The sequence below is a fragment of the Perca flavescens genome, chromosome 23, assembly GCF_004354835.1.
Source record: "Perca flavescens isolate YP-PL-M2 chromosome 23, PFLA_1.0, whole genome shotgun sequence".
Taxonomy (NCBI): domain Eukaryota; kingdom Metazoa; phylum Chordata; class Actinopteri; order Perciformes; family Percidae; genus Perca; species Perca flavescens.
In genome coordinates this window covers 10,104,947-10,126,217 of record NC_041353.1, presented here as the reverse complement: position 1 = coordinate 10,126,217, position 21,271 = coordinate 10,104,947, and the positions used below count along the sequence as shown (strand labels likewise).

The 21,271-nt window shown below is 39.6% G+C and overlaps 1 protein-coding gene across 1 annotated transcript; it reads left to right on the top strand.

Annotated features, from left to right (window-relative positions):
- Positions 1-387: 387 nt before the first annotated feature.
- Positions 388-19,768, top strand: dcn (decorin). The gene is made up of 8 exons (XM_028570263.1): positions 388-651; positions 8,495-8,723; positions 12,561-12,673; positions 13,628-13,841; positions 14,821-14,934; positions 15,265-15,358; positions 17,519-17,657; positions 18,679-19,768. Exons 2-8 carry the CDS (start codon positions 8,513-8,515, stop codon positions 18,877-18,879), a joined length of 1,086 nt encoding a protein of 361 aa, XP_028426064.1. The 5' UTR covers positions 388-651; positions 8,495-8,512; the 3' UTR covers positions 18,880-19,768.
- Positions 19,769-21,271: the final 1,503 nt, after the last annotated feature.

The following is a 21,271-nucleotide window of genomic DNA, read 5'->3' as shown; positions in this document are numbered from 1 at the left end:
TGGGGCTAGTCAGAATAGAGGCTGAATGAGGATGAATGACAGTGTGAAAGAGGAAGAAAGAGAGCTTGTGTGCAGCATTCTCTCCTAAGTTTCACACAGGCCCTACCATTACCAGATGTCACAGTGAGGGTGGCTGCCAGCCGAATCACTGCTTATTTCTTTAAACTTAAACTCTCTGCTTCTTTCTCTTCTTCTCCGTCCTTCCTTCTTGATTCTTTTGCCTCTCTCTCTCTCTCTCTCTCTCTCTCTCTCTCTCTCTCTCTCTCTCTCTCTCTTTCTCTCTCTCTGTCTCTCTCTCTCTTGCTTTTTTTTTCTTCCTCCCTTCTCCACTTCCAGCTGTTTTTGGAACACGCAGCAAGAACGGGGGAAGTTTTCCACCAATTGTTTCGGTCCTGAGAGGAGCTCGGCGGTCGGACACTCCCTCCTTCTATCTCTCGCCCCTCTCTCTCCTCTGTCTCTCGCCCTCTCTCTCTCCTCCCCTTGTTGTGACAGAGCACACCTGCTTGATCTTGGCTGCACGCGTTCCGAGTCCAATTACCCCATAGGCCCTCACAGCCACTTCAGTCTCATCCCCCCACTCGACTGGATTTTTGGGAGTCAAGCTCATCTCGCACACTTCTACTCTCTTTGCTTTGGTTCTACTGAGAACAGGTAGGTTATTCCTTTAACTCTGAGAGTAGAGAAAAGTATGCAAAATAATGGGTGAAGTGTGGTTAGCAATAAGGCGTTGGTTTCATTTTTAAAGAAATAGAGAGAAAGTTTGCTGGATTGTGACTTTTTGCATTACAAAATCTGTCATTCAGGATTTAAAAGTCATAAGTGCTTGTGTTTTTTGCAGTTACAATAGTTAAAACTGGATTTGACTATGTTTGATTCACTTCTTCATACATTTTTGTACGTTGTGTGTATTTCAGATATGTTGCCAGGTCTTGTTCCCACAGTTCTTTTGGCTTTGTGATGAGAGACCTTTAATCATTTCCAGTCCAATCTGCATACAGCTCAGTGAAAAGAGCAGCGGCTAGGGAAGGGGGTGTGGTAGTGCAGTTGATGCTGGTACCTCACTCCCCTGCCAAAAAAACATATTCTCCTGGCCCATTGTTAATCTCTAAGGTGTCCACCACTGAGTGCCATGTGATGTTTTCAGCACCTTCTTAGTTTAAAATTTCAGCTTGCTGTTTTTTTACTTGCTTTTTGAGAAAAGTGTTTTTTGATTGTTTGGATGTGTTTGGATGTAACCCATTCCTCAAGCTAGCTTTTGGAGTGTGTTAGTTGTATACTTGATCAGATTTGTAGTGCTTACATAAAGACAAGGGGTTGAGTGAGGGGAAGGCAGAAAGTTAGTTTCTTCCACAGTCGACAATTGCTAATGTTTTTGTTGAATTCATGTGTTCATTTTCTCTCTTTGTTTAGCTTTCTTTCATTCTTTTTCTCTTTTTTTCTTTCCCTGTGGTGTTTTTGGGCAGTCTACAAACAAATGAGGAGAGAGAAAAAAAAGAAGCTAAAACAACAATGAGGATTTCATTGTGTTGATTCAGCCCATTAGTGCTTGTCAAGAACTTGATATGGAAAAGTTGTTTCCGCTGCTTCTCACTCTGTCCATTTCAGCAGTTCATTTGAGACTGCAGCCAGACCGTTCTAACCCCAATCTCTTATCTGTCTGCTCTGCGGCCCTGTTTCTTCTCAATGTGAACCTTCTCTGCCCACAGTTTGCTGCTGTTTTCACAGGAGCAGAACAGAACCCAAATTGCTAGGGGCAACTTAAAGTGAGAGGCTTTGAAGAGGAGATGAACAAAAAAAAAAAAAAGCTGTACCTGGCAACGCACAGAGCCATTAATCCCATAATGGTACAGCTTCCTCTATCAAAGAGAGGTCTGATGGCTTCCCGGCAAGCCACCAAACAACTCTCAGCTAACTCATTACATCCTTTTTTTGCCAGCAGGGAAAACACCTAATAAGGCTCAGTGCACTGAGTGGACTGGAGTGAAAATGAACAAGGGAAAAAGTGAGACAAACTAAATAGAAGGAAAAGTTCAGAATAGAATAGAGGCTAAAAGAGGCATAAACAGTGTACTAAAATACATTCAGAGCAATGAAAGTACTTCAGCAGTCCATACTGTTGAGTTGAGCTGAGCAGATGTTTAACATTTGAATCAGGAATGAGTGAATGGAAGGTTAGGAGGAGACAAGGCCCAGATTTGCACTCAGGGGCTGCATTTTTTCCATCAACTCTCAGGGTCAAAAAGAGCAAAAGAACAATGGAATTGAATGGACATCAGCCACGAAGACTTCCCCCCCCCTTTGCTCACTGGAATATCAGAAAGTTTCACATGTCAGTCTTTCTGGCCAAAATTTTAAGGGTCACACAGAGAAAGAAAATACCATAAGCTATGGGAGAGAAGCCGGGGAAGAAAGGGAAAGAGCACAAAAAGGGAGGAGGAGATGGAAAGAGAAGAAAGGGAGAGAAGGTTGGGCAGTTTGTCCACGTCTGTGCAGCGCAGACTGTTGATAATGGGACTGAGGTTGATGGCAGGCCGACAGCTCTTCTCATGGAACAGCTGAAATGTGGTTTAACCACTCGCTGGCTTTCTCATGCCATGGCTCCAAACAACAGGCCTACTTGAATGATCCCTGAATGATCTTTCAATAATAGTTATGGCTCTGACACTTTATTTCTTCTGCGTGAAGAAATTATATTGATTGTAGTGGTCAAAAGAGTCTTGGGCATTCTTGAAGCCAAAAAATGTCTCATTTAAACATACATGGGTGGTTATTTTCCGGACGAGATTTCTCCATACTTCTTGTAACAGGAAGGTTTTGGCTCTGAAATTGTTTGTTGGCCATGTCTTTGCATATTTTCAGATACACATCTTCTCGCTCACAAAATCCCCTGATGTATCAGACATTTGTTGAAAATAACGACTGCTGACTTCTCCCACCACTGCCAAAGGAAGAGTCCATAAAATCATCATCATTCATTTTTTACATTGCAGCGGCATTATCGATCACGCTCATGTGTACAACTGCGTGGGAGGGGAATTGCACTCATTTGCTAATGGGTTAAAAGGGCCACACGTGTTTTAAACGTCCTGTGGCCTTGTAAATACCTTCCAATGATTCATTGCTGACAGACGCTCTGCAGAGGCAGAAGCAGGCCTGTGGAGAGTTAGAGGGGAGGGGGGAAGGTAGCGGGCCAGGGTGGAGGGCAGGATGGTGGTTGTCTGCTTTATATTGTTTCCTTCATTGCAACATGGTTTGATTTGCTAAAATCACGACAGCTGAACGCTAACGTATGTTCCTTTCACGCTGCAGAAATTTAATTGAAAGATTTGCTGATGTGGTAATCGTTCTGCGGGTATCTCACGGATTTTATAAGCTTGAGAGTTTCAAGGAAAGGCAGTGACAAAGAGAAGAAAGTGACAAAGCAAAGGAGGGAGAAACATTACTTTACTCCCTCATGCAAGCTCTGCTTCCTGTCTGGGAATCATTAGTAATGCTGGGGCCAGACTTGGGGGAGAGTGTAGGGAAGGAAGAGAGGGATGAGACAAAAGAGGGGCACAGAAGAATTGACAAGGATGCCGCCGCCACAGGAAATGTCAACCTCCTTCGTCTGAGATGGGATGATGAATCGCAGGTTTTAGAGACATGAGAGAAAAAGATATGATTCTGGTTCGTGTACTATTTACCACATGCCCTTTTACTAGGATTATAAATCTTTTGAAAATACAGACTAAACTTTTTACTTTTTGATACATCTTTTCTATACCCACCATAGTTCAACAGGCATCTGCTGACCATTTAAAGCCCTTTCAAACTCTTCGGAAGGCCTTGAACCATCATTTCAGTTGGGTTTGTTTCACCAGTGATTCAAGTTTAGAGTGAAATGACAATACAGATTAACATAAAAACAATCAATAACTTCCTTTGCTAGTGCATGAACTACTACTACTAGTAAAAGTCACCATAAGCTTTTATCAGAATTAGGTCAAAAATAAAAATGGTTAAATACATCAGATCCGTTCATTTCCATGATTTTTAAAAGTTAATTACTAGTAGGAAACTAGTGTGTACCAAGTCCTTTCATATTTGCACTGATTAGTGACGGTCCACTTCTTGTGAATAAAGCCTGTCCCATTTTCATCTTGTAAGCTGGCAAACAGCCACCGTACCACGACGTGATGCTGGCCAGTCAAGTTACCCCATATCATTTCATAATGATATATTATGAAAATAACTTTGGAGAGGAGATATATAGTTTATAATGTTACAAATGGAATACCCAAATAGTAAAAGTAAAAGGAATGTCATTAGTAAGTAATATGGGTAACATGGTCTGTCTGTAATAGTTATTAAAAAAACAAGTGAAGATACAAAAAAAAAAACTGCAAAAATATAAATTTTAGGAAAAGGTAATTCAAAGTCAGATGATGTTTCCTAAGCTGCAGGGCACTAAATGAGCCCTTTTGATTTCCAGTTAGGATTCCTCTGTCAAAGTGAAAATGATAAGGGTAATACCTTTTATCCCATAACAGAAATCTTCTTCGAGGAGATTCAAATTGCTGATACTGGCGAGATCTAGAGTTTGCATTGTCAAGTCATGTTCCAGCATGCTCTGTTGGCAGCCTTGTGGGTTTAACATGCACACATACACACACGTGTGTTTGTGGAGCCTGTGTAGTGTGTTCAGTAGATTCTAGGTGTGTGTGTGTGTGTGTGTGTGTGTGTGTGTGTGTGTGTGTGTGTGTGTGTGTGTGTGTGTGTGTGTGCATCTTCTTAGAGCAGGGCCGGTGGACACATCTGAACATTGGTAATGAAAGAACCAACGCCCGAGGCACAGCAGGTTGTCTCATGCATAGAGGCTCATCCCAGGTGTAAAAGCTGTGAAAAGCCTTGAATTTCAACTCTAAAAAAATATACAGTGACAGTCATGTTCACAGACAGGCCTTGGTTGACAGTGTACCCATTATTTCACCACTCTAATGTATTGTACAATGTACAGGCCCTCCATCTCCAATTCCCAAATCTCCTAACTCACTAATATCAATACCACATACAGTATGGTTTATTCTGCAGCCGTGGTTACAAATTGTCAGTTCAACAATAATTCCTGGAAATCCCTTATTTTCAATTTTCTTATTTTGATTTCAAAATCTTTCGTTTTAGTCTCATCATGAGTCATTCTTGTCATTGCAGTAATGCTGCAGCCATCGATTGCCCATAGAGCTTAGTTTAAGATCACTCTCTTCCCCTTCTTTTTGCCTGTCTGGCTTACATTAAAAGCTGCTGAAGTGTTTATGGACAGGTTGATATATTAATGGCAGGACATATGGAGGGCCATCTGAAATCCTGCACCAATGCCATGGGTCAAAGTAGGTAGATAAGGTTCAGTGAGACCTCTGTTATTTTTTGTGCATTGCTGTTCCTTGAAGCAAAGCTGGTACACTGACTTTAAAGATAACTGAATGTTCCAGCCTGCAAGATGTACCAGATGTGAGGAGTTCACAACACTATCACCTCCTATGAAAAGTTATACACTGACTTTAATGTACTTTCCAGTATTGGCAATTCATGTATTAAACTATGAGACAAACCCATGTGGCATCCAAGCAGGATAAAACGAATCACCAAGAGCATCTAAAAGCACTTTTTTAACCCAGGAGTGCTTTGCATCCCTAAATCCAAAACGCCGGCAGAATGCTGCTGCCAAGTCTGCAGACAAGGTTTTCGTTGGATTGAGCTTTCAGCTGCGCTTAGATAAGAGAGCCAACACAGCCAAGATTACTCAGTCTGTCTGAAGACTGGAACAACGTGTACTCTGGATCTACTGTATGTTCAGACCGGAGCTCTTTGTTTCAACGCCTCCCACGACAGTACATACTCCCATGTTTCCAAGTGAGACAAAATGGCAAACGTTTTGCATGGAAAACTCTTCGCATCTATACATCAAACATAGTGTGGCACCATTCCAGGCTCTAAGTGCCGACTTATGAAATCATTCTTTTGAATGTTCATAGTTTTTTTCCACTTCATAGCATTAGAACAAGAGTAAAAAAAAAAGAAACATTAAGATGCAGAGCTATCCCACCCAACACAATTCCCCTCTGTATGAAAGTGATTTCAAGCTTGGTCATACTGTATGCAAGCACTGTAACCACTGGACTGAAGCTGTACAGTGTGTCAAGGCGGTAACTGTTTTGTGGACACAAACTTGAATTACTGCTTGTGTTGAGAGTCCCTCCAAACCACGATCCCGTGTCCTGACGTAACCCTTACCTGGATTTACACTACATCAGCACATCTCTTTCTTTTGCTTTTTTCTCTTATGCTCAAAGAGACACACTGATTTAAAAGACTTAAACCTTGTTTTCATGTATTACATGTTTACATATAAAGGTGCACATACAACTTGTGCACTTGCTTTAATACACTTAAAGACACAAACTATTGCTTTAGTCACACCTAAAAAAACATGGAACTATACACTCAAATGACAGTTAAACAAAGATACAGCTTATAAGCACCATACACATGCACACAGACCATATAAACCAGCCCAGAGTCACTTTCAGCTCTGGCCAACTGGTTTGGGTCAGTTTCATCATCCTGGTCATGATGTTCAGGTCAAGGTCCGCTTCAGAACAGCGACTCCCAGATCATTTGTTAGCAGCTGCGGCACAAATCCGCCCTTCAATTATTGTGGAACCAAGAGGGAAGGAGCAACGTTTGGCTATACGCATGACAAGCAGATTGCTGGGTGTGTGTGTGTGTGTGTGTGTGTGTGTGTGTGTGTGTGTGTGTGTGTGTGTGTGTGTGTGTGTGTGTGTGTGTGTGTGTGTGTGTGTGTGTGTGTGTGTGTGTGTTGAAGTAAAAGGTCAGGGAGTTTTGTGGATCTCCACACTGTATGAGTTTAAGAGAGTGCGTGGATGTGTCAACTTGTGTGTGGTTGTTTAGAAATAGAAGACAGCATAAGGAAGCAGGATTCTCCCAGTGACTCCACTTCTACAGATATATGCTCCTTAAAGGATTTTAATGGCAAACAAATGATTACTGTGATTTATTTATTTGAATAGAAAATGTAGCACAGTGCTGTACAGTGGCAGTGGAATGTCCCTTGATGCATCTCCTGTGTATTCCTGCAAGAGCTAATGCAGATGTTCCTTATGCAGCAATCAATGTTGTTTCTTTGTATTAGATTGTATTATGGTATCTAGATCAGTGGACCAACAGTAAAACATTAGTTTGCTCTTTAATCACAGGTACACAGGTACTTTTCTTGCAGGGGCTAGGTTGAAAAAGTTCAACTGATTTAAAAAAACAATTTGAATAAAAACTGTAATCACAGTCACATTTCACATCTAAAAATTACATGTTACGATTGAGAGTGTGTTAAAACCATAGACTGTATATTAATGGACAGCGCATGTATGACGTCACCCATTGGTTTGTGGAGATTTGCTATCCGTCGTCGAGTTTGCCGTTATGGGCGCAGCCATCCCGGTTGCGGAGGTGACAATTTTAGACGAGAGGGAGGAGCTGCATACACTCTACGTTACGTAACACACTTTCACTGGCAATCACATCATAGCCACGCCCTAAAACACCCCCTGCTTTATCGTCGATTTTAAAATCAACCAGACTATAATTCAAAAGATGAACGTCATTCTGTGTTGCAGAAGACTTAAAACTAGCGATTGAGACCATAAACCCATTATGAAAATGTTTACTGAGGTAGTAAATCAAGTGAGAAGTGGGTCACTTTCTTATAGACTTCTACAGAAACTGAACTCCTTTTGCAACCGCATGTGTCGTCCCCTGCTGGACTTCAGATAGAATGCAGGTTTAAGGAACTTCCGCGTTTGCAGCACTTTGCCAAACCGAATGCGTTGTCCATTAATATTAACAGTCTATGGTTAAAACAACTATTAGAGGGCAAAAAAGCTGATGCCAAAGTGAAAATGTATAAACTGTACAATAGTTAGCTAAAAAAGAATGGAAAAATGGTTGAAATAGATAACTAAAAGTAGCCTAATGGCTACATTTTTAACTAAAACTTGATAAATGGTTAAATAGTAGTCTACTGTTGTAACTACTACCATTCCTTAGTTACACATTCGTTAGGTACCTGTACAGCCTGTCCCTTCTGATAAAGTACTATTGTGTAATTTTCTCGTTTGGGTTTGCGCTAACCCATGGTCTATCACCTTTCACCTTCTGCTTAAAACTGACCAGTTAAAAAGCTTATTTGACCAACCTCACTAAATTGTTACACCCAAGTGTTTAACCTTCTCGCCACTCGACCTCTCACCTTTGCCCTTTGCTTCTCTGGTCTTCAATAAATTTCCTGTGTTCTGTCTTTCTCTCACTGTGTCCTTCTTCCTTCACAGTGAATGAAAACAAACAGTTAAACCAAGTATGGTAGTTTCAAAACTAATCATAGACAGACTATTTTGAAAGTGTATCCACCCAAACCTTTGAAATGTGTCCTCTCGTCCTCCAGGCTCCTGCTAGCAGCACCATGAGGTCAGCCTGTCTCTCTCTGCTCCTGGTCACGGCCTGCTGGGCTCTGCCCTTCCGCCAGTCTGGGTTTCTAGACTTCATGATGGAAGATGAGGCAGGATCGGGCTTGCCTGAAGTGCCAGATGTAGGCTTCCCTGTCATGCCTGAAGGACCCAAGTGCCCCTTCAGATGCCAATGCCACCTGCGAGTAATCCAGTGCTCGGACCTCGGTAAGACCTCCCACTAATGGTTCATATGGTTGTGTATAATCCCACACACCAGTCATCTGGATCATTTGGATTGATGCTACATGTAGCCCATAATCCCTATAATATATCGGTGTGACTTGATTTGAAATGCAGTTCAGAGTAAATGCAACAAACTTCTTGTTCACATCCATTTTCTTTTCCCAATCCTCCATTCGGATCTGGATTTTAAACAAATGAGGTCACGTAAATGGAAGAGATGAGGTCAGATGGCTGCAGTAGTTTTATTGTACTTCTGTTGTGCTGAGTGACATCACTGTTTTTTAAGAGCAGAAAAGGTCCCTAACTCTACAAACTGTCTTGTGCGTCTAGCCAAACCCACATGTTCATTCCAGGGGTATGCTATGTTACATTATTGTGAAGTCCTCCAGAGATCATGACCCCTAAGTTGACACCTTAAATGCTCACAGATGCTGTGAGCTATATTTCACTTCCTGAAACAATTACATTATATACCCTTTCTGGCAGAATTGTTTTTCAAACAGTGGTGGAGATTAAATGTTAGATTGGGCATTGGAAAGTCCAAAACTTGTTTCTCAATGTAAAGCTTACTCACCAAGGTCAAAAGTCTATACTTAATTTGCCGAGTTTTTAATTCAGCAGTCACAACAATTTCCTTAATTGTCATCTTCGTTGTTTGGAGCGTATCCACTCTGTTTGTCTAATCTGATGCGTAGCATATACAACAGCTTGAGTCATCCCACAAACTTTGTCATAGAAAGTCCCTGACTTAATTTATTCTTGTATATTACACAAACATGCTTTGCTACACAGTTGTGTCTGATAGTTTTTTGGCTCTGCTTTTATTTGGAAAGGATGGAGCATGAGCTTCAAGGAGGCAGATAAAGGAGAGAAGGGAGTTTCACAAATGGACAAACTGGGAGGATAAAATAAAAAGAGGAGTAGACAGACATAACCAGCTCATAACCACATTGGTTTAGTAAGCTTAAGAGGGCCAGGGTTGAGACGGTGAAATGAAATAGCGTTTACAGATTCAGGATAGTATAAGCATAAGCAGAGTATGCAGACAGACAAGCAGACCCAGGTGGCTCAACAGTCAGAGCGACAGACAGTCGGAGAGAGTGATGTTCAGGAAAAGACCGGTTCCATTACATCAGTCCTCTAGTCGGGGTCCTAGTCAGCGCAGCACTTTCCCAGAGACACAGCTCCATGGCTCAATTCTCGACTCCTGCATTAGCACTGTTGGCCCAGCGCCTCCATCTGTTCCACGTTTAGACACACACAGGATTAAAACTTATTTGTATGTATTTGGGCACACTATCCCAAAGCAACTTTTTGTAGATGTGGATTTTCCTCCGTTAGATTGAAGCTGGCAGGATGACAGCTAGACAAACATTCAAGAAAGAAAATCTTGCCTAGGGTTCAAATGAGTTGTGATTATATTTGCCAACTCTGTTAGAATGAGGTTTTGCTTATCCATAGACTGGACAACTGTGTATCCTGCTTACAAGTATTAAGATTCACCTAGTGGCACAATCAGCAGCTTCTCTGATTTTAAATGTTTTCTTTTATAAACAGTGATTGTGTAAGATGTGTGGTAATATATCTAAATGTACTCATATCCTATAAGGTAATCAGGCCTTTGATGATGCAGCCAGATCAAATCGTCTTGCCCAGCCACAGCAACAGACATGGCAAGGCACTTCCAAACATAAACACTATCATTAATGCTTGGAAGTGCTTAAAATAAGCCCAGCCCAGTCTGAAGCAATTATATGCTTCATATCCCGATCACTTTGCTTTAAAATGGAGTGATTAATAGTGACTATAATAGTGGGAGCCAGACTTAAAGTCACATTCTTCTTGTTTATTTCCTGCCAAGTTGCCATCAGTTGAAAAGTGAGATGCTGACCGAAACATGACATTCAAATAATTTATTTGCAAGAGTCAGTTCATGTTACTGTTATCATGGCACTGATTACAGCGCTAATCATTTAGTTTCATATGGCCAAGTAATTGTATTTGAAGTACATTAGTACTGTAGTACCAGTATAAGGGGAGTATTAGTTTTATATCCGTTTTTAATTTAAAAAATGCCAGGGATTATCTGTTCAGCAGGTAATCTTATACCAAAAGTGTAAAAGTGAACATAAAATCGGGGTAATATCTTTATTTTGAAGCATATTTCTTTAAAATAAATCTGGGTGTTACTCTATGAAAATCTAAATAATTACATTTAAACTTCTCAGTGATGCTACACACACTAACAGACCCATTTTAAATGCTGGAATGCCCTTTTTTTTAAATACTTCTTCTAGGTATTTTGCATTTCCATTAAGTTGGGGTGCATGATACATTTGATTTCGAAAAAAAAAAGAGTATTACAAATTGAATCAGCATAGGCTGAAATAGTCTAACTTTTACTTTTAGAGAAAAACAATAACAAAGAATGTGTGTGACATGACAAGTATGGCAGTACAGTATATAGTGTGGTGCTGCAATGGTGGTGGTGACCACAAACAGCTGTGATGGTTTGTGGGTCATTTACTGCCGAGTTGGAAAAGCCGAGAAAAAAAGCAAATCTAGCTGGTGTTTGGGTGAGCTGAGCAGAAGTTGTCACAAGCTTTTAGGACAAAATGTGTCCAGACATACGTATGTGGACTAGACATGCAGAATGTAAGCTTCTTTGTTAAACAGTTTATTCTACGTCTCTTCTTCTAAAATGTAAACTGCCCATAATGAATCTCAGGGGGATTTTTGGGTTACCACAGATGCAGAAGTGCATACACCATGACTCCTGGCTGTCTTCGCTCAATTTTGTTTAAAAGCAAGTCCACTCAACCAAACACTCTTTTACTACAGATGCCATTTTCTGTCACATTAGCCATGCCATGATAAAGTCCAAGCAAAACGATATAGCGTGAGCTCAGTGTCCAGGTATGCAGTCGCTTACTTACTCCAAAGGAAATTTGTCTTAAGGTCCATTTCCACCATGTGTGCCTCGAAGCACATGAAACATTTGTTTGGTCCCATTGGAATGTCACTATAAAACCCGTTCTGCTCTACGTCCCTTTCATCGAGACTTTATGTAGCATGCTACATTGACAAAGCAGACTTTGAGTGTTGCTACTGGAAACTGGATTACTCTTTCCGGCTCGTTCAGATTTGATTCTCTGTCATAACAGTTCTTAAGAGTGTAAAGCCCCTGAAAACTTAATTTCAAATATAAAGTACTTCTCCTCAACATCAAACATGTATAACTAAATAAGCAACAATCAAAGTTAAAGTTCAGAAGAAGAAAAAACATCCCTAGTTACTATTTCATCAGATTTGACGGACAGTGCCAGCAGCATTAATAAACAACCAAACAACTTTTGCTAAACCCTGTCTGGTACACATATGTGACATCACCTTTTCCATCTGCCCACTTAAAAAGTAATGACAAAAGCCAGGACAAAAACACAAAAAACTCTCAAGCAAAAGTGCCAAAATTCTTCCAACAGAACATTTTGTTTATTGCTTGAATTTAGAAACTTAATAAGATAATTTATTGTCAGGGCCTTTAACATCCAACCGACCCGATTTAAAGGGCCTCAGTATGTAGTTTACAACTGATGGACACTGACCATCAAACACTAACCATGGTCATGGAGATAAGTAGGTAACCATTTTGTATCCATTTCCTGTTGCGGTCAGATTGCGGTTAACCTCTCGACACCACCTCACCTCAAATTTAGTTTCCCATTATCCATCATTTTGACTGATGTATTGCATTTGCATGCTTCTAACCCTCTTACCTAACATCTGATTAAATAATGTCTCGTAAAAATTCACCATCAGGTCTGACGGCAGTTCCTGAGGACATCCCAGACGACACCACCCTGCTGGACCTGCAGAACAACAAGATCACTGAAATCAAGGAGAATGACTTCAAGAACCTCAAAGGACTACATGTAAGAGACATTTCAGGTCCATCTGCAGAGCTCCATGTCTGTGTATGATTCCTAATGTTCTGTTATGTGTTGTTATGTAACCATAACACAAACTGCAACCCTTCTTCAATATGAACCTTGTTGATCCCCATGGGGAAACATCTTGTTTTTAAATGATTCATTCATGTGCGTCTTCAGTTTTGTGTAAAATGTTACCACCCGTCAGAGCAATTGCGCATTTTAAAAACAATTACCTGACTTCACCTCCCATCCCCAAACTCTCTTCATCCTCCTCCATATATCCTCCTCTCACTCCAGGTGCATGGAAACTATTTACCCGTAGGCCTTACACCCTCACGCCTTCAAACTCTGGTAGCTTTCTTCTTGCAATAAATACCTCCGTCTGATGGCCAGGGCTGTTTCCACTGTAATGTAACTGGCCTCTTAAGGGCATGGACCACATACTTCACATTACCCCATGTCTGCTTTACATGGGAGTGGAACAGCAGGAGTGAGAGTCCTCTGCAAATGCATTAGGGATAACTCCAGAGTGGACTTGAACTTGGCCCGCCACCTTGACAGCGCACAGGCACCTGGATGGAACAGCTGTTGAGCTCAAAATTTCCTGTTTTTGTAGAATCTCATCTGGGACGTATCTCATATGGGAAGTACACATTTTTAATTGTACCCTTGGTGCATTTGAAGCAGGAAACGTGTCTGTGTGGAAGAAAAAACAGTGAATGCCAATGAGGTGTAAAGTTTCCAATAAAGGTCAAATTCCATATTAATAGAATGTGTTGTAAATTTGATTAAGAACAGACAGAAAAAGTGCTGTAAAGATGCCAGACTAAATGGTCATTTCCTCCCAGTGTTGTGGAGATAGTGGTAAACGCTCTACTACACCATGCAGGAAGAATAAAAAAAATTAAAATATTTAACACTTGAATCTGATCTTCCTGGGATTCTTCCTTAAAGGCTCTGATCCTGGTGAACAACAAAATTACCATCATCCACGCCAAGGCCCTCAGCCCTCTGACCAAGCTGCAGCGTCTCTACCTGTCTAAGAACAAGCTGAAGGACATGCCCGCCAACATGCCTAAGAGCCTGCAGGAGCTGCGCATCCACGAGAACGAGATCACCAAGATCAAAAAAGCATCCTTCCAGGGCATGTCCCATGTCATCGTCATGGGTATGAGAATAAAATTGTTTCTGCTTTGTTGAAAAATACAGAGATTTATTTGTATAGCACCAGCTGTTTGAAGAGGTATGACGTAGATTTTTCAGCAGTAGGTCACATCTCCGGAGGTGTATCCGTGACTTTGCGGATGGCCACAGTTCCGCAGGAGTGATAAAAATATTTACCCAGAGTGAAACTAGTGTTTAAATTTAATGTTTCCGCAGTCTGTGCCGAGTTTTCTAGGAATTTCATGAAAAACAAGATCCTCTTTTAGCCTTTGTTAAATGTTGATCAAAGTGATGCATAAATAATTTTAGTTTGAGAATTATTTAAAAAATACACAATTATTCAGGAGTGCTTCAAATGTTCCAAGCCAAACAATGGACCCATTCAATGTACCCTTCAACTACTGCAGAGGATAAAAACAGGTTTTTATCAGTCATTTTATTTATTGTTAAAGGGGGTACCTGCCTGTGAATGGTAAATTTGATTGAATTTGGTTTGGAAAGACCAGACATTTCACTGTTGAGACAAGATTTACACATCACAATTGGGAAGTGATGAGACTGCTACAGACTGTTAATGCATGACTACACAGATGTTTTGTTTTTTCCAAAAAAGATTATTTGTCCTCATTCCGCATTTTTTTTTTTTGCTTCACTTTGGCAACTCATTTCTAACTTGTAAAACTTCCTGTTCCACAAATTAAAAAGTGTCATTCTGTCATTGCTTAACTAAAGCTCAAAGTGTGGATTCAATCACTTAAAATTCAATAATATGAGAATTATTATCTGTGACAAATCTGGGAATCTGGCATGGAGAAAGGCTGTGTTTCAAACACAAGCTATTCTCTTGCCTAAGACTTTGTTAACTCATGACTCAGCTCTCTGTTCCTGTAAGAAATTAACTTCATAGACATGATCTGTTACTGCCATTCTCTCTTTCTTTTATTTTTTTCTGTCTCAACTGTTTTTTCCTTAACTTTTTTCAGAGCTCGGCTCCAACCCTCTGAAAAGCGCTGGAATCGAGGCCAGTGCTTTTGCTGACCTGAAAAGGGTCTCTTACATTCGCATTGCTGACACAAACATCACAGAGATCCCAAAAGGTAAAGATCTGATATCTATTTCCACATATAATTTGGCTTAATCCAAGTTTTATTCAGTCAGGGTCAGCCAAAAACAACCATCTTCTATCAAAAGAATGCATGCTTGGATTTAAATCAATGGGCTCAATGTGATAAAACACAGACTGTACTGCACAGTAATTCAAAACTAGCCTAGCCTCTCTCAGGGTGGGAACATATCTGGTGCATTTAGTAAAATGATACATGGAATGATCTTTTGGATTTAATAGACTTGTGAACAGCCATTCCTTGATAATTTATCTGTGCTTTTTTAGCTTTTTTGCATAAAATGCCTGTCTTGTGGGTTGCCAGGTCTGCCCAGCTCTCTCTCTGAGCTCCACCTGGATGGAAACAAGATCTCCAAGGTTATGGCTGCCAACCTCCAAGGCCTGAAGAACCTGGCAAAGTAATACAAATTATGATTCTCTCTTTACATAAACCCATGTTTACCATATACTGAAAAGGGAGACTTTGTAACTATTGCTACAGCAGCCATTGTGGTTAGAAATGGCAGTTACAATGCCATTGTGCTTTGAGAGTCCCTTAATTTCCTAATTGTCTTGAGTCATGTCTCCTGGCTTCTTGTTTTACTTTTGTTAGGCTATATAACCATTTTAATGTTTTTGTAAATGCTAACACGTAGCACAAGCAGTGACTGATAAAGTCAGCACATTGACTGAATAATGTCAGTTCTATCTATCTCAAGTTTGCTAACATTAGCCAGCATAAGCTACTGGTCCAGACCAAGTATGGTTGTAGCAGAAAAAAACCTGACTGTATTATAATTAGCAAGGTGCATTTTATTGCTCATGAATTCAGCCTTTCATGTATGTCAGTCACACAGCCGTATCTATCTAAAGTTTGCTAACATTAGCCATAAGCTACTTGTACCTGACCAAGAGAGGTTTTAGCGGGAAAACTGAGTGTATTGAATCTAGCAAGGTTTCATTTGTAAGATGACGTTTGTGTTATTTCAACATGAATAATGTCAGCTGTCTCTGTCTAAACTTTGCTAACCGTAGCATTAGCCACCATAAGCTACTGGTCATACCAGACTAAGTAAGGCCATAGTGGGAAAACCCCTGAGTGTATTTAACAAGTTTTATTGCAAATGAATTCAGCTTTTCATTTGTAAGAGAAAGATTGCCTTATTTCAGAATTCCAAACCTTTTGGAAACATGATATTCCTTTTATTATTCTGTTTGGTTTTTACGACGGAGCATTAGGGCCACATCAAGGGAAAAAAAATTAAGGAGGAAGATTTTTTATTTATTTTGCATTTCGAGAATAAATTCGAAATGTCGAGAATAAAGTCAACGTGACGAGAATAAAGTTGAACTACCATTTCGAGAATAATATTGAAATGTCAAGATTAAAGTTGAAATGATGAGAATAAATTCAACTCCTTTATCACTTAATCACATTAGAGCGACTGTCCGCCATGCCAGCTGCCATGTAGGCAACATCATAGATATGGGTTACATCCTTGGAGTGCCGAGCTCGCCTGAGCCCCAACTCCTTCAGGATCAAACAATTTGATCAATTGTCTTATTGTGTCTTGTGATACAACATATCCTCTCTGTATTGCGCGTAGGTGTAACCGTCAATAGCCTACCCTTGCATCTGTCCATTACAAGCTATTTCAATTTGCAGGAATACGGCCACCTCTTCCAAGTTTGTGTGGTTTCTCCTTCTGAACAGACTTATCACCATACTGTGTTTATGTGCCAAAAGCTAAAGAATTTCCTTGTTATTAAAACCGATTCTGAAGTATAATATCACAAGGTATTTTGTAGAAGACTATAGGTAAAGCTAGTAGTTTGGTTTATTCTTAAAAGTCCGATTCTTAAAATATCAGGTTTTTTCTCAACATGTCGACTTTATTCTCGAAACGGTATTTTCAACTTTATTCTCATGTTGACTTCATTCTCGACATTTCGACTTCATTCTCGAAAAAGTATTTCAACTTTATTCTCGTCATGTTGACTTTATTCTCACCATTTCGACTTCATTCTCAACATTTTGACTTTATTCTCGAAATGCAAAATAAAAAAAAAATCTTCCTCCTTAATTTTTTTTCCCCTGCTTTACTCTGGTATTACCGTTTAAGGGATTTACTGTATAAAAAGACTTAAGACCCAAACAGTAGTTTTTGGATAATCAAAATAACTGGTTTGTGCATAAAATGTGGATACACTTTGTGTTTATAAGATTACTGCTCAGATTGTGCCAAAGATGGCATACCAAACTAGAACAAAGAGGTCTTTGATGAAGTGAAGTAGGTTGTAAAGGATATGAGAGAAGGATGGTTTTTATTTTCCACTCAGTTAGAATTAAGAAATAGACTTGGAAAGTCATGGCCTCAATGCAGTATGCGGTAGATTCTTTTCGGTATCCGGTATGTTTTTTGGGGTTTTTTTGCGCCATATTGTTAACTAACGATAATTTTGGCAAACAGAGACAAACATTGAAGTCCCTATCTTTGTTTCTCCACTCGTGTGCTCTTGTGTTCTGCTACACATTTGCACATTTCCATGTTTCATGTACTTGCTGATTTGTCCTGCAGACTGGGTCTGAGCTACAATGAGATCAGCTCTGTGGAAAATGGCACTCTGGCCAACGTCCCCCACCTCCGAGAACTGCACCTCGACAACAACGCTCTGACCAGTGTTCCTGCTGGCCTGCCTGACCACAAGTACATCCAGGTACATACTGGTTTCTTTAGCATTGTAACTACTATATCTTAGATTGTTATTGCATCCATTTAGTTCCAATAAATTATCTCTGCTTGAGCATTATAGTTATGTTTCTCATTTTTTTACGGTGTGATCACACACTGCTCATTTTCTCTGATCTAATCCATACTGGAAAAGTTTACTTTGTTGCATTTTTGCATTTGGTTTGTTTCACTGCCCGATTACAAGTCAAGCAAGGCTTCCCTTAACAAAAGTCACATGGATTCATTTAGTTTGTTTATTGAGTAGTGTTGAGAGCCTATCATACTATAATGTTACAGGTTTTGGCAGTAGGGGGAAGTGTAAACACACCTGATTTAAGGCCTTAACTGTAATGCGGCCTCAGTTTTATTTATTTATTTATTTATTTTTTTAAATGACACTGTTCTCAGCAGCCATAACAACCAAATGATGGGAAGAACATGGTTTGGAGAAATACTGTAGCTCCCAACAAGCTGATATGCATTTCTCTAAGTAGAGATTGGGACAATGCAGTTGTAGTACCAAGAGCAAAAGCCACAGGGTTTAAATATGAATATGGGAATATTTAAAAAAAAATAAAAATAAATAAATAACAAGCAACACCTTCAAATTTGGGATGTTTTGTATGAAATGAAAAGAATACAAAGTTGAATGTGAACTTAAAAAATCAACTCTAACATGACAATTATTATAGTAGATAGTCAGTGCGTGCTCAGTAAGGTTTTAACTGTAGAAACTACTTTCATATATGTTTTTTATGTGCTTCTGATATCAAGCAGCATCAACTCTTAATTTTGAAGTATGATGCAGGAAGTCTTTTTCTGGCTGTTATTAGTTAAACATCCTGAAGAAAAAAATATCAATTTGGCTTTCTTGAGCTATTATTATTCATATGGTGACTTATGATTATCTTCTTTATCTGCTTTTTTTTTCTTCGAAAAACTAAATTATTGCCATGCACGTCCCACTCAGTGACCAAAGGTTGTCATTATTTAAATCCCTTCTCTAGGTGGTCTACCTCCATGTCAACAAGATTGCTGCTGTAGGAACAGGGGACTTCTGTCCTCCTGGCCTCAACCACAAGAAGGCCATGTACTCTGGCATCAGCCTGTTCAGCAACCCTGTGCCTTACTGGGAAGTTCAGCCCATCACCTTCCGCTGCGTCTTCGACCGCTCTGCCATCCAGCTCGGCAACTACAGGAAGAAGTAGAGCGTCACACGCTCCACCGCAAGGAAATGTGTGTTTGTAAATGAGTGTGTGAAAGTTTTCTAAGTGTGCATGTTTGACTACAGCCCCACAACACTGACCCCTACCAACACTGCCTCCCCACAAATGATGATGCCATTAATCTACACACTCATTTCAAATCTCTAGTGGACATGGACCTCAAACACAACATATCATTTTCATTATTTAGCTTCAATGTTGGTGTAACAGTAGTAACACACTCGGCTTACAGCAAACACCAGCATACTATGGTGATGCTCTCACACACAGCACATCATTCATAGAAGCAGTTAGGCAAGCATTAACATTGTATGTATAAATATGTTCTCACATACATGCTGTAACATATTATTTCATTCAGTGGATACGTTAAAATTCAGAGGTGATCCCTAACCAAAAAGATTTGAAACCTTTCTCAGTGGAAAATGTTATAATCCCGTTTTGATCAACCTTTAGCCATTGTATGAATTATAAGAAAGCTGGCCTGTAGAGCAGGCAGCAAGGGGATAACTTGTGTTTTACAATACCTTTAACAACTGGTATACTAGAATGTACTAGATATTACCTGTGTACTAGGAATAGCATTCAGAGTGTAACATTACCATGTTGCACTCCTTGAAAGAACTCCTGAGTTTCTATTTGTATTGTATTCAATTCAAGTAGAGATAAAAGCAACCGTGACTTCTATCACATTGTGATTTCTTGTGCTTGCTTCAGTGTTGATTTAGTTCTGGGTATTTTTATACTTTTTCTTCATCACATTTCCTCTCCTGTCCCTCTCCGAGTGTATGTTGTTCCATTTAAAAAAAAAAATCAAGGTGAAAATAGCCTATAGAAAAAGGAGAATAAACCATATATGTTTTAAACAGAAGCCATTCCCAAAGATTTATATGCATGCTCTTATTTTTTTTTCCTTTCAACTTGAACCTGGTTCTTTCTGGAATCTCTTGTTAATGTGTGTATGTATTTCTTTCCATGTGTTTTTGCCCTTTATTTCTTTTTTAAGAGTCAAGAAAAAATTGGATCGTATGTGGACTAGCATGCCCACTGCAACAATGTTGGTGCAAATGTTATATGTATAGACGCTGTATATAAATGCTGTATAAAAACCTCTTTAATTTGCTTAAAGGCACAAGCACTTACCATAGCTCAGACTTAATATATCAGCAACAAAGGTGTTCTTCTTTTTTCCAGAGCAGGGGCTCCAGCTAAGGTGTCCTGAACAAAATAAAAATACTAATGGAAAAAGTAGCAGTTTTTGATGCATGTAATGACCAGAACTTGCATTGATTATCAATTATGTGAATGGAGATGTGTGCTCCCGGTCACTGGATGGTGCTACATTAGCTACAGCACAAATACAAATAGGGCAGCGGCTTCTGGGCGAACAAGATCAAGAGGAGGCACAGGTAAAATGTACTGAGAAACCGGTGAGACACCGTAACAATAAACACCAAACACGCACATTACACGAAAGTGCTTCAGGCATATATTATTGATTGAAAAAAAACTTTGACAAAGACTTGAAATGTCCAATAAGATCTCCATGGTGGATTTAATCAAAGATATTCACGGAAAAAGTAGCATTTTATCAGATATCCGTGCATATTCATGTTTTAGTTATGATAAGGACTTGTCAACGAAATGCACCCAAGCAACAGCCAAAAAGAAATCTGGCTTTAAACATTTCAGCCTCATGGGCACTTAAAAAGTTATCAATCATTTTCACTTTTATCAGACACTTTAGCCAGTTTCAAAGCACTGGTTTCTTGTCATCTGGTAACAATAAGTCACATTACAGACCATCGAGACTACTCTTGTCAAAGAGTAAATATTGGGTTGAATTCTTCTTTTACGCTCTTATAGGAATAAATGTGTCTTACTCTACGTTTTTTAGCTTAAATTAAAACAGAATTGTAAATGTAATCAATGACAGCGTCCTGTAATAGATCCAAGTTTTGCAAACTACACTGAACTATAAACTTTTTTAACAATTTAATTAATTTAGTCGTTAAGCCTTTGAGAACTAATTTTTCATAACAGTTAAATTGTTCCAAGTGAAGCCTCCCTTCTATTTTCTATATTCCCTTTTCCTGTGCAGGATTCAAGTGGGTGGAGCCCTTCCCAGCATGCATTAGCCAAGAGTCAGGATGTACTGTATAGATTTACAAGACATACAGTGAGGAAAATAAGTATTTGAACACCCTGCTATTTTGCCAGTTCTCCTACTTAGAAATCATGGAGGGGTCTGAAATTGTCATCGTAGGTGCATGTCCACTGTGAGAGACATCATCTAAAAAAACAAAATCCAGAAATCACAATATATGATTTTTTAACTATTTATTTGTATGATACAGCTGCAAATAAGTATTTG

What these genes read in the sequence shown, in the direction of transcription:
- dcn (XM_028570263.1), top strand. Translation starts at nt 8,513, where the DNA reads ATGAGGTCAGCCTGTCTCTCTCTGCTCCTGGTCACGGCCTGCTGGGCT. An exon ending in AGAACCTCAAAGGACTACAT is followed by an intron (nt 12,674 to 13,627) that starts GTAAGAGACATT and finishes TCTTCCTTAAAG; the next exon opens with GCTCTGATCCTGGTGAACAA. An exon ending in CATCACAGAGATCCCAAAAG is followed by an intron (nt 14,935 to 15,264) that starts GTAAAGATCTGA and finishes GTGGGTTGCCAG; the next exon opens with GTCTGCCCAGCTCTCTCTCT.